Below are 13,170 nucleotides of genomic sequence, written 5' to 3'. Positions count from 1 at the left end.
TTTGTGTGTGTGTCTTCCTTGAGAAGGTGAAAGTAGGATAAATCTGCAATAGGGTTTTTTTTTTCCTTCCCTTTAACTAATTTATGTCAAGCCAGTCCTCACAGCTATAGACAGGAAGTGCTATTTCCTGTGCGGATGATTTAATATCGTACAGAGCAGAGAAGCGTTTGAACTGATGGCAGCACTAATGACTCTCGGTAAAACAGTGAAAAGATAAATGATACTTAATCAGGAAAATGTTTAAATAAGCAAGTGCCTGGATCCCACCGCAAAACAACCTGAACTCATTTAAGTGAAGTTAAGAGGGTAATTTTAGAAATACACAGACTGTTTGTTTAGTACTTTATATTTTTCAAAATGGCATCTAGCCACATTTATTAAGTTCTCTGACAATTCTGTGGGGCAGCTCAGGGTTCTTACTGCAGTTTTAAAACTGATTTCAACTCAGAGGGGCCAAATGATTTGCTTCAGGTCAGGCCATTGATCAGGCTTAAAAATACAATTTATAGTTTCCAATGTATTTCCAATACATTGTTTACCTGCTGCTGATACTTCAAAGCATCCTAATAACCTTATTTGAATAAACGAAATGTATACAAAGATAGAGTTAAAAACAAGATTGCTCACGTGACTGTTGGTGGCTTCTTAAAGTCAAGAAACCAACAGATCCTGAACAACAAATGGATGGGCATATTTAGAAACAGAATTTTGAAAGGAATCTTTTTTTTTTTTAATTGAAGTATAGTCAGTTACAATGTGTCAATTTCTGGTATGTAGCATAATGTCCCAGTTATGCATATACATACATATATTCATTTAAATTAAAAGTTATTACAAGATATAGAATATAGTTGCCTGTGCTATACAGAAGATATTTAGGTTTTTTAAGTCTATTTTTATATATAGTGGCTAACATTTGCAAATCTCAAACTCCTAAATTTATCCCTTCCCACCCCCATTCCCTCGGTAACCATAGATCATTTACTATGTCTGTTTCTGTTTTATAGATGAGTTCATTAGTGTCCTCTTTTTTCTTTTTCAAAATTCCAAACATGAGTGATATCATATGGCATTTTTCTTTCTCTTTCTGGCTTACTTCACTTAGAATGATGATCTCCAGGTCCATCCATGTTGCTGCAAATGGCATTATTTTATTCTTTTTTATGGCTGAGTAGTATTCCATTATATAAATATACTATAACTTCTTTATCCAGTCATCTGTCAATGGACATTTAGGTTGCTTCCATGTCTTGGCTATTGTATATAGTGCTGCTATGAGTATTGGGGTGCACGTATCTTTTTGAATTAGAGTTTCCTCCAGATATAAGCCCAGGAGTGGGATTGCTGGATCATATGGTAAGTCTATTTTTAGTTTTTTGAGGACTCTCTATACTGTTTTCCATAATGGCTATACCAGAAAGGAATCTTAAAATATGGATAATGGCTATTTATAGTTCTTAAGTAGGTAGCCATATTAGTCTCTTAAATTGCATTTTTCATTGTAGTGTCATATACATTATCTTCAGGAACAAATCCCTAAGCCAGGTGCCTATTCTATGATTAGTATTTTACATATGGAGGTAATAGATATAATAAATTTAAGTGATTTGTCTTAAGTTAACAGAGTCTGTAGCAGAACCAGGGTAGAATCCAGGTTTCACCTGAATTCTAGTGTGGGGGTCTTTTCAGTACTTTACCACCTAATTTTTATTTGTTATAAACAAATGTTTATAATATATCATTGACTGAAATAAAAAGGTGTCCTTAGAAGATAACCAGGAATAAAACTGTTGGTGTCTCACTTTTCAAGAGTCAGAAAAGCTTGCTATAAAACACCCCATTATAACCTACCTTATCTAAAAAATACATTCTCAAATAAATATTACTTGTACTTTAACAAAGGAGCTACCAAAAGAACCAAACTAGACCATGTAATTTAAGTACCCTATCCTGACTGCTATAAAAATGACCATGAAAAGGGAGAGATTCTATGCAGTATAGGTCAACTGGTGGCTAGTCGAGCAGGAACTTTGAGCTCTGTGGCTCCACCATCTTTACCTTAGAAAAGAAAAGGTGACTGACTTTGTATCCAAGGGAAAAGGGCAAAAAGCCCATTCCCAGGTTAAGATAACATTCCATAGTTTTTAGAAGGTGAAAATAGTCATATTACCATATTGTGTGTGTGTGTGTGTGTGTGTAGAAAAGAATAAATATCTTTGGCTTTAATCTCAAAGTCTAGCAGCCAGGCTATCTGGTTTTATTGCTGGCTTTGCAACTGATTTACACCCTGACTATAGAATTTTCTCTCTGCTTTACTATAAGCAAATTCATGCCCTCCTTGAGGAGATGGCCAACAGGGAATACCACAGTACTGTAGCTAGAAGTTTTATGTTTTCTTCCCTAAATTCTCTTCCACTGGTCAATCATCTATCACTTGTAATGGAAAAGGATAAACCTAGGTAATAGGTATTTCAACCATCCAGAAAATATCACAGAGAAGCTGAAGAGAATGTGAGCAATTTCCACACTAGGGTGGGTAGGAAGTTCAAGGGAGACAGTTTATAATCACTTACGTTATTGATCATAAGGTGCATTATCGTTTTTGGAATCAGGTCTCGGATACATTTGTTGATGATAGACATGTAGGAGTCTACGAGGTTGCGGATGGTCTCCACTTGCCTCTCCAACTGGGGGTCCATTGAGAAGTTTTCTGCTTGGCCATTTTCATCATTTTCAGTCTGACAGAAAGGAAAGAAAACATGGATTATTTCCCATTTATTCAGAAGGAAAAAAGTACCGGACATTGTCAGATGACTGACTCCTGTTTACTGAATCTGGAGTCTTACTACTAGATGGTAATATCTTTACCTTATCAAACAGCCATGAATTCTGAAAAGAGATCAGAGTCATGCAGTCATTATTCTACCTTGAGCCTGCCACAACCTAGGAAAAGCAAGTATTGTAATTCTGAATGAATGTTTAGATGAATAACCAGATAAACAGTGCACCTAACAACAGACCTCTAGAGAACAATCTAATCTTCAGCCATTTGCAAACTGGCCAGAGAACTGAATCCAAACGTATGAGGCAGATATAAACCTCTCCAGGGATTCTACAGATTAGAAATAACCTTGGTGTTGTCCTGGAAGTCCTAGGTCTGCTCTGGAATGGATCAGCATTTGGATCAGCTTGGATTTAAAAGCAAATCTCCTAGGCCTGGCCTGGAGCCAAAATAAGAGATATAGAGGATAATTCATTTTTCCATGCACTTGCTGGAATTTGTTATATAAACTCATGCTTCTGTCATCACTACTAAAGGCTGGCTCCATTGTGAAAAACTTTCAATTATAACTTCCAACTTGTTATTCTTTGAATAAAACAGAACACATCTATACACAAAGAATTTATTTGTGCAACATGAGAGAAGCATCTGTTTCCTATACTATGCAACTTGAGTTAATTAATTTTGGCTTATCCACCAGAGGCTGGGCTGGAATGGCATCTTCATCATTAAGGGCTGACCTATTGGCTTGGCATTGAAATCAATTTAGAACAAATGGTCTCCATTCCAAGTCAGGCTGAACCATCTAAGCCCCAGAACATGATACAAATATTGTTAGTGGTCTGGCTACTTTCTAGCATTTGGAAAGATTTAATTATGAATGCAAAAAAAAAGAGGGGGAAGGAATACTTTATTGCTTCCAATGTGGACATGAAGTACTTTTCTTTGGAAATGTACATACTTTGATTTGCTAGGTTTTCAATCATCCAGTCAGTTCCTGACAAAGCACTCTGCTGAACAGTTTATATGGATCTATAAATGACAAGCTTAACTTTGGATCAATACACATGTGCGCAAGGCATATTTGTAGGCCACAAAATCAACCATAACAAAGATAGATGGAAATTAGTTCTAAATATTTACATAGACTTCTGTTGCTCTTTTAACACCTTAAAAATATTAACATGTGCTCACTCTAAAACACAACAATCATTGTCCAGTCCTAAGAGTCTGATGCCATACTTCAGGGTGACAACTGGAGGACATTCTGGGGCATCCTACTGCTACAACAGTAAGAGAGGGGATTGGAAGTTTATAAAAATGACAGTTGTTTCAAAAGTCCATGAACAATTAATGCTGGAGAGGGTGTGGAGAAAAGGGAACCCTCCTACACTGCTATTGGGAATGTAGTTTGGTGCAGCCATTAATGGAAAACAGTAAGGAGATTCCTCAAAAATCTAAAAATAGACCTACCATATGATCCAGGAATCCCACTTCTGGGTATATATCTGGAGGGAACTCTAATTCAAAAAGATACATGCACCCCAGTGCTCATAGCAGCACTATATACAGTAACCAAGACATGGAAGCAACCTAAATGTCCAATGACAGAAGACTGGATAAAGAAGTTATGGTATATTTATACAATGGAATACTACTCAGCCATAAAAAAGAATAAAATAATGCCATTTGTAGCAACATGGATGGATCTAGAGATTGTCATTTTAAGTTAAGTAAGCCAGAAAGAGAATGAAAAATACCGGATGATCTTACTCATATGTGGAATCGAAAAAAAAGAAGACACAAGGACACTATGAACTCATCTACAAAACAGAAACAGACTCACAGACATAGCAAACAATCTTATGGGGAAAGGGGGTGGGAGTGGATAAATTTAGGAGTTTGAGATTTGCAAATGTTAGCCACTATATATAAAAATAGATTAAAAACCCATTTTCTTCTGTATAGCACAGGGAACTATGTTCAATATCTTGTAATAACCTTTAATGAAAAAGAGTATGAAATGAATATATGTATGTACATGCATGACTGGGACATTGTGCTGTACACCAGAAATTGACACATTGTAACTGACTGTACTTCAATTAAAAAAAAAAAAAAGACAGTCGTTTCCTATACCATTTCTTTTCCAATGGTTTGGTCACCAAAAGAAAGAATTCAATCAGGTCTTATGTAGTCATGATATTAGCACAATAGGACCTGGGATAAATAGGTAAAAAGCCATGGGAGGGAAAAAAGAAAAAACAACCAATCATGTTCCCAGACTTCTTTCCAGGGCATAAAAATCACTGCAGTTGTGCTCCACGCTGAACTCAAGTTCTAAAGATCGGTGGTAACAGTGATATCATTTTAAGAATATGTACTTGAAAGTGAAAACTTCAGGTTCAAATTCAGGCTTTATCACATACTGATTGTGTGGCCACCCTTCACTTCATGTAACTGAGCCCCAGCTTCCCCATCTTTTACCTGGGGACACACTTTAACATGGGGAAAACTTGGAGAAGCTAAATGAGATAAGGCATATGAAATGACCCAGCCAAGGGCTTCATTGGTGCTCAATACATGTTAGTTTCCCTTCTTCCTTTCTGAATATTCATGGAATAAGAGTTAGAGAGTTACCTGAATCCCAATACACATTATGAAAATTTAAGATGAAAAATTTGAACATAAGACATTTTCAGTTCAGGCAATAAAAAAATGGCAAACTGTATTTTTTTATACCTCCATGTTTCCCACAAGCTAAACCCCTTGCCTGGAATCTCTTCCTCCCATCTGTGAAGGCCTTTTTTAATCTTTCAAAACCCAGCTCCAACATCATCTCTTCTAGATGAGCTCCCGATGGCCCTTACATCCTCCGCCACTCCCCACACTGTACTTCATCTGTGTCCTGTACTACTTTTATTATTTAATACCAGCCTATTTTTATGCTTCTCCCCCTATCAGACTCCAGGGTCTTGTTCATCTCTCCCTTCTCAGCATCTAGCACAGAGCTTGCTGCACCAGCCAATGAGGAGAAGGGGAGGAGTTAGCACTACACGAGGATTCACCTAAATCAAGGAAGCTGCCTCTGTGCATTTCAGGGTCTCCAAGAGTGCCTACTTGTTAGAGAAACTGGACACCAGAGAAACCCCAGGTTGATGAGTTAGGATCCACTACTACTTGATTATAGTGAGGATGATAAAATGATTATGAAATTATATATGTGTTTATATACACACACACGCACACACACACATATAAGTGAGAACACTTGACCTACAGCTTTGTGAGGAAAACATCTTTTACATAAAGCAATATTAATCTCCACAGTGGATACAATTCAATTCAGTTTGTCTCTCTGATCTGAAACATCCTGGGATTTTACTGCTGGATTTAACGGGTGGGGATGACAGCATTTCAGCCTCAACATACTACCTCTCCCAGGAACATTTATCGAGAACTTACTGTGTTCCAGGTACTGTGCTAAGCACTTTACATAGGAGATTCATACCACAACCTTAGGAGGTGGGTACCATTGTTATTGTCACCCTACAGAGGAGCATCCTGAGGCTCTGAGAGCTGAAATGTGTTCAATAAATTTAAGATGAATATAATGTTAAACCTGTTTCCTTTTTTTTCCTACATATAAAAAAATCAAGAGATATTATGAAACAGGGAAACATCCGTAATAGATCAAGTCAGTTTCACAGATAAAATAAGAAATGCAAAAAGAGTTTCTAAGAAAAAGATATCATTTAAATACTGATATTTCTATAAATAAATAAATAAATAAATAATTCAGCCAAAAGAGAAAACCAGAATAAACAGTATTAAAAGAACCTCCAGGAATACGAAACACCAGGAAAATTATATCACCATCCATATTTTCATATAGAAACACTGAATTTTCCCACTTCACACTATTCCTAACACTTTGCCTTACTTGCATTTTTGCATATCAAAGTATGCAAAAGACACTGACCTTCCCTTTTTGAAACTGGAGGCAATTAATAAGCAATGTGCCAAACTGAATGGAGAACACTGAACGTTTTAATTCTCAACATTAAAAAAAAAAAAAATAGAAGCATTCCAGAGTAACCAGTAAAACAATCAGAAATTCTCTTTAGCTTCTGGAAACACCAGTAGACACACAGTCACATGCAACTCTTAACTACCTTGTTAATACCATGGACACGATGGGGAGTCATAGAATTCAAAATGCAAATTTAATTTCTTTTCTGATATTAGAAAGAAAGAAGGAGTAAGTGCCCGTTCTAACATGTCTAAGATGAATGGGAAAAATTAAATACATGGAGTTTTTCTTTTAACTGAGAAATTGCAGAGAGCAAATGCTCCCTTTTCTCTAACCCCCAGTCTTAAGCAAATTCTCCATCATGCTCTTTTCCGTATGAATACTGTGTATGACTATGTATTTTTTCCTTTGTTTAAATTATAGGATTGCAGTAGGATTCTTTGCAATCTAAGCACTGAAATGACAGATGTTTATCATTATCCTCATCAAGGGAATGTAAAATAAAAATAGTAATTTGTCTCTGATCTTTGAGGCAAAAAAGAATGGTCTGCAAACATTTAACCTTTCATGTGCAGGTTCACTGATGCTGTTTACAAAATGTGAATAATATTGTGAAAACCAGCTTTCTTCTGAAAAATACAATGGGCCGGCCTTCCTATTGCCATTCTTTTTCTAAATAGATTTTGAGAGGTCTAATGCAATTTTAATAGTCAAAAATAACAACTTAGCACTTTAAATGCAAAATTGTTTATAAAAATTAATACCATAACTTTCTTTCTTATGAAATTATTTGCATAGTATTCAAGAAAAGGGCTGCTTTACAAAATTCTAGTTTAAAAGCTTTCTCCTGAAGACCTGAAACTCTAACAGGCGAAATAATGAAAAAGCCAAATCAGATGTAATTCCCACCATACCTTAAAGCATCCATTATGGAAGGTCTGGGCTTGACCAGGATGTCTATCTATTTTTCATGTGTTTTGTTTTTAATCTCCTTCCTTTCCTTAAATCTCTTACTTAATTATGTAGTAGGCTTCTTTAAGGATCATCGAAGCCATCTCAGTAAGGCTGGTGACTACAACTCTTTAAAAGTGGAATAATAGAAACCCAACATATCCTGGCAATAAGAGGCACATGAACGTACAATGGAGCTAACGGGGGGTTTGCTGCCTCTCTTCTCACCAGTGGAGAACTTTTGGGAGACCATCTCCAGGTCTCCACAGTGACTTTTCCAGATAACCAATGCTTGCCCCTTTTAAAGCGTCTTATTATTGTTATACAATTCTCCATGACCTTAAACAAAGAGTGAAAAGTATTGTTTAACCTTTCTTAGTGGAGCAGGTCGTCATTATGAAAATACCGTTACTATGGTAATGTTGCTTTGCATTTTCCAGCCCCAAATTATTTAGGTTTTTTTTTTTTAAATTGAAGTATAGTCACTTACAGTGTGTCAATTTCTGGTGTGCAACATAATGTTTCAGTCATACATATACATACATATATTCATTTCATATTTTTTATTCTTTTTTGTTATATGTTACTGTAAGATATTGACTATAACTCCTTGTGCTATACAAAAGAAATTTGTTTTTTATCTGTTTTATATATAGTAGTTAATATTTGCAAATCTCGAACTCCCAATTTATCCCTTCTTACCCCCTTTCCCCCTGGTAACCATAAGTCTGTTTACTATGTGAGTCTGTTTCTTTCTTTCTTTCTTTTTTTTTCTGGTGGAGGGGAAGGTAATTAGGTTCATTTATTTATTTATTTTTTAGAGGAGATACTAGGGATTGAACCCAGGACCTTGTGCATGCTAGGCATGCATTCTACCACTTGAGCTACATCACTCCCCCGAAATTTCTGTTTTGTAGATGAGTTCATTAATGTCTTCTTTTTTTAGAATCCACATATGAGTGATATCATGCAGTATTTTTCTTTCTCTTTCTGGCTTACTTCACTTAGAATGATGAGAGAATGTTTCACTGAAACCCTTTCCTCACTCCTAGCCATTTACTTCTAATTTGTAGAGGCTAGAAAGGCAGGCAACCAAACTTGTAAAAAAAAAAAAAAACAAAAAACAAAAAACAAAAAACTATGGGAGAAACGGGCTCCAGAAAGCCATTGAGGACAGCCTAGGCTATAGTCCGGCACTGTGGGACAGGCATTTCTTTTTTTTTTTTTGCTTACTGGTTTATTGTCTGTCTTTCTTTTTTTTTTTTTTTTTTTTTTTTTAACATTTTTTATTGATTTATAATCATTTTACAATGTTGTGTCAAATTCCAGTGTTCAGCACAATTTTTCAGTCATTCATGGACATATACACACTCATTGTCACATTTTTTCCTCTGTGAGTTATCATAACATTTTGTGTATATGTTTATTCAGTGTCTCAGGTGGACGTGGGAGATACAAAGCATGTCTAAAATCACAGGCCTGGCTTGTGGCAGGGGACACAGTGTCGGATGAGTTAGTGAGTTGGATGGGCAGGGTGGGATCAAGCTTGGTGGGTTTCACAGGGAGGTTTTATGGATGGCAATGTTTGAGATGGACCTTCAGAGCTGGGTGAGATTTCAAAGACCGGGACTGAGAGATCACACTTGTTATTTTATCCCTAGTACTTAGCATAGTGCTGTATATACAGCAGGAGCTTCATAAATATTATGGGATAAATGAGGAAAAGAACAACCCAGGCCATTTCTTGAGGGACTGGATTTCTGTGTCAGCAGGAACCTGAGTGACTGAGGTCCAGATAACTAGGGAGTTACTATAAGGTACGACCTCCTGGATTCCCAGAACTTAGTTCTCCATGCACATCCTCTTCTTTGCTTGGGAAGGACACATAGTTATCTGCATCGAGAATTGTATTTCAAGTGATATAAAGATCCTAATGACCTGGTCTGAGGATGTCTATAGATTTGAGCCATTATCTGTAGTCAAAATGCTGGGAAGCAAAGAAGGTGTCTATTTGCCTCTCTCATCTGTAAGAAACATCCCTAACACAGGAGAAAACACCGAGCCCAATCCGATCCAGGTTATCCCGTGGATGAGCACTAGGTTTGCAGGCAGGACCCAACTTTGTCTGTTATTTTCAGTTTTATTCCTCCTTAACTCTTCTCCTTTACCTATTGTTACCTTTTTCTTCTTTCTAGAGCTTTTCATCCCTAAATAGCAACATGATAAACATTACAAAACTATGTAAGATTAATGTGAAATTCAACAGCCATTATAAAGAAACCTCAGGATTTTAAAGATATTTACTTGAGTAGAAACAATAACAACAAACCTATCTTAATTCTGACGTAGCTATATATCTTTTTCTTTTTTTTAACTCTCATTCAGCCCAACAGCTGCCTAAGAGTATATTTCTGTCTGGGGCCAGCATATGTCTAAGGCTCTAAAATTACTTGGATGGTGACAGCAAGGGATAACGGATTTAGAAGAATAAGAGGTGGGAGGACTTCCCTCATATAAGTGACAGTAAATTTGCATTTAAGATGCATTGAAACGATTGCTTTTTTCCACAACTAAATAAAAACATGGATACAGGATTCTTAGAGAAATCTGAAAACTTACGTACTCTGCCTGAGGCCCTCCTAGAAGTTATAATAATTCCAATCTAGCTTTTAATCTAAAGGCTTGTATTGATACAACAGATAAGTTCATAAATATGAAAAATATATCAAATATTTTAAACATACTATCGAATATTGCTACTTAAACAATCTTAAGAATTCTTTCTAAAACTGGGACTATTTATTTTTGGAAAATTTCAATCTCTATATACTGAGTTGGCTTCGCATAAAATAGCAACCTTTCATCCCAACAAAACAGTCTAAATAGAACAATTTAAACACTTTCTTTAAAAATAACCAGTCCCCTCACCACCATTTTTGGCTTTAGATAATATTAGTAATTTCAAAAGGGCTAAAGCTATTTTTCAAGTATTAACTATTAGGAAAAATATCTGTTTGTTTACAATTTAACTTTGTCATAAAGAAAACCCTTTTCCAAAAAAGAACTGAAATTGAAATCAACTGATAAAAATTTCCTTTTTGGTGCAAAAATAATTACATTTCTCTGGAACAGCAAAACAGGAACTGAAATATTTCCAAAGAGAATGGGAACAGATAAAATAAGGGTAAACATAAAAAACAACCTGTGATGGTGAATTTTGTGTGTTAACTTGGCTGGGGCATGGAGTACCCAGATATTTGGTACAAACATTATTCTGAGTGTTTCTGTGAGAGTGCTTTTGAATGAGATTAACATCTAAACTTGTGGACTTTTCATAAGGCAGACTGTTCTCCAAGATATGAGTGGGCCATATCCAATCAGTTGAAGATCTGAATAGGACAAAAAGACTGGACTTCTCCAGCAAGAGAGAATTCTCTAGCAGAATTCTCGAGCCACCAGACTCAAACAGGAAGACTGGTTCTCTTGGTCTCCAGCCTGCTAACCCATCCTACAGATTTTGGACTTGCCAGCCTTGATCATTATGTGAGTCAATTTCTTACCAAAAAACTCATAGGTAGTTGTATAGTTAGAGAGACAGATATAACACTGACTAACACACAGTCTCACTATAGATTATAAAATAGTATGTGATTCAATGTTACATTGCTTAGTGGAGTATATAGATGCTGTAAGAATTCAGAGAAGACAATCAGGGAGGCTGTGACGGGGAATTACAATGGTCCCACAAATGATTCATCTTTAGTTCACAGCATTCTCTAAGGGAGAGAAAGATGAGTCAAAAAAATAATCCATCTTCATCCTCTCTATTCTATCACATTTGCACCATCCCTCCTCTGTTGGTAGACCAGACGTAAATTCAGGAAGCCTCCTCTCCCCACTCTCAGTCCTGGTGGTTAGATGGGACTGCACTGATCAGGCCAAGTCCCTCTGTACACCCATCTGGCTTGGCCTCGGTGATGACAGATGGCATGTGACCAAGGGAAGCCAATCACAGCACATTTGTCACATTTCCTAACATCTGCTAGGAAAGAGACGCTCCCTTTCAGTTAGGAATGAAAGCTTTTTAAGATGTAAGCCTGAGAGCAAGCCTGCCTCAGGGTGAAGAGGGGTCAAACCTGCCAGCAAATGAAGTCAACACAGAGAACTGCACAGTTAAGACTTGGAGAGAGGCAGATGCTTAAAGACATTATCGGAACATCTGGGTCCAGCTGTGGCAGCTCTATCTACCTCTGGGTTGTACAGTTACACCAGCCAGTAAACTGTTCTGTTATTTTTAAACAATTGAGTATGCTTGAATTTAATTTCAGTTACTTATATTCTAAAGGGTCCAAATGAATAAAACACTTAGTTATTCATGGTGTTCCCTCAGCCTAAAAACTTTTTTCTTGCATCTCCACCTGTTTATCCTTCATGGCTTAGTGCAAATGTTATACATCTTTGAATACTGCAGCTAAAACATGACACCCTCTGAACATTCAGTTCAGACTTTTCATCCTTTGTCTTGTATCTAGTTAAGTATTTAAATGTCCATTTCCTTAACCAAAATGAAAGTTTCTTGAAGGCAGGGATCATACTGGGTGATAGCAAATTCCACAGTTAATCTCAACAAAAAGGTAAAACTAAAATGATGCTCAGACAATTCTTAGATGACACCATTACTACATTGATGCATTCTTAGTATATTATCACATATACTAGTTAATGTGCTATATTTTTCTTTTTTTCTTCAATGAAACTGGTAGACCAACTTCCACCATATGGAAACATTTCTGCATTGAAAATTATGATGCGCAAAAAATCTCACTAAATGATAGTAAAATGTCAGATAGCTTTCAAACTGATTTACATATATTAACCCATTTAATCTTACAGCAACTATATGAAGCAGATATTATTATTAGTATTAGTATTAGTATTATTCCTTTTTTACAGATGAGGATCTGGAGAAGCTCATTCATTTGCTTAAAGTCATTTAGTAAGTGGTGGAGCTGGGATTTGTTACAGGTATTCTGATGGCAGAACATATCATGTTACATAATATTACCTCTTCTCTATTCTTGATTAGGGTCGGGTTGATGCTCACCCCACCAGCAAAAGTGATCTGCAAACATGGTGAAATGAAACCCATGATTCCAAATGCTACTAGGATAACCAAGCATGGTCTTGTGAGAAATGCCTTCAAGACATAGGACAGTCCGTCATGACGTTGATCACAGTGAAGGCTCTTCTCTGATTCCATGTGATTCTTCTGTTGCTGCTAATTCTATAACATCACTACCACCACAAATGTTTCATATTCAAGTAACCAAATATTAGGATCACAAGAAAAGCCTAGTGGCTTCATTTGTAAGAAGATAACACCTGAAGATTAGGGGGAAAAAAT

At 36.4% G+C, this 13,170-nt stretch overlaps 1 protein-coding gene across 5 annotated transcripts in view; it reads right to left on the bottom strand.

Moving 5' to 3' along the window:
• DNM3 (dynamin 3) overlaps positions 1-13,170 on the bottom strand; it is a 459,598-nt gene that overhangs the window by 36,129 nt on the left and 410,299 nt on the right. For all 5 annotated transcript variants that reach the window (XM_074349798.1, XM_074349800.1, XM_074349799.1 and 2 more), the window contains one exon: positions 2,574-2,738. In XM_074349798.1, coding sequence (XP_074205899.1) covers positions 2,574-2,738 — 165 coding nt within the window. The remainder of the gene's footprint in view (positions 1-2,573; positions 2,739-13,170) is intronic.

The sequence above is a fragment of the Camelus bactrianus genome, chromosome 21 (assembly GCF_048773025.1).
Source record: "Camelus bactrianus isolate YW-2024 breed Bactrian camel chromosome 21, ASM4877302v1, whole genome shotgun sequence".
Taxonomy (NCBI): Eukaryota; Metazoa; Chordata; class Mammalia; order Artiodactyla; family Camelidae; genus Camelus; species Camelus bactrianus.
The sequence above is the reverse complement of the archived record's forward strand: the minus strand, read 5'-3'. Positions and strand labels throughout refer to the sequence as shown.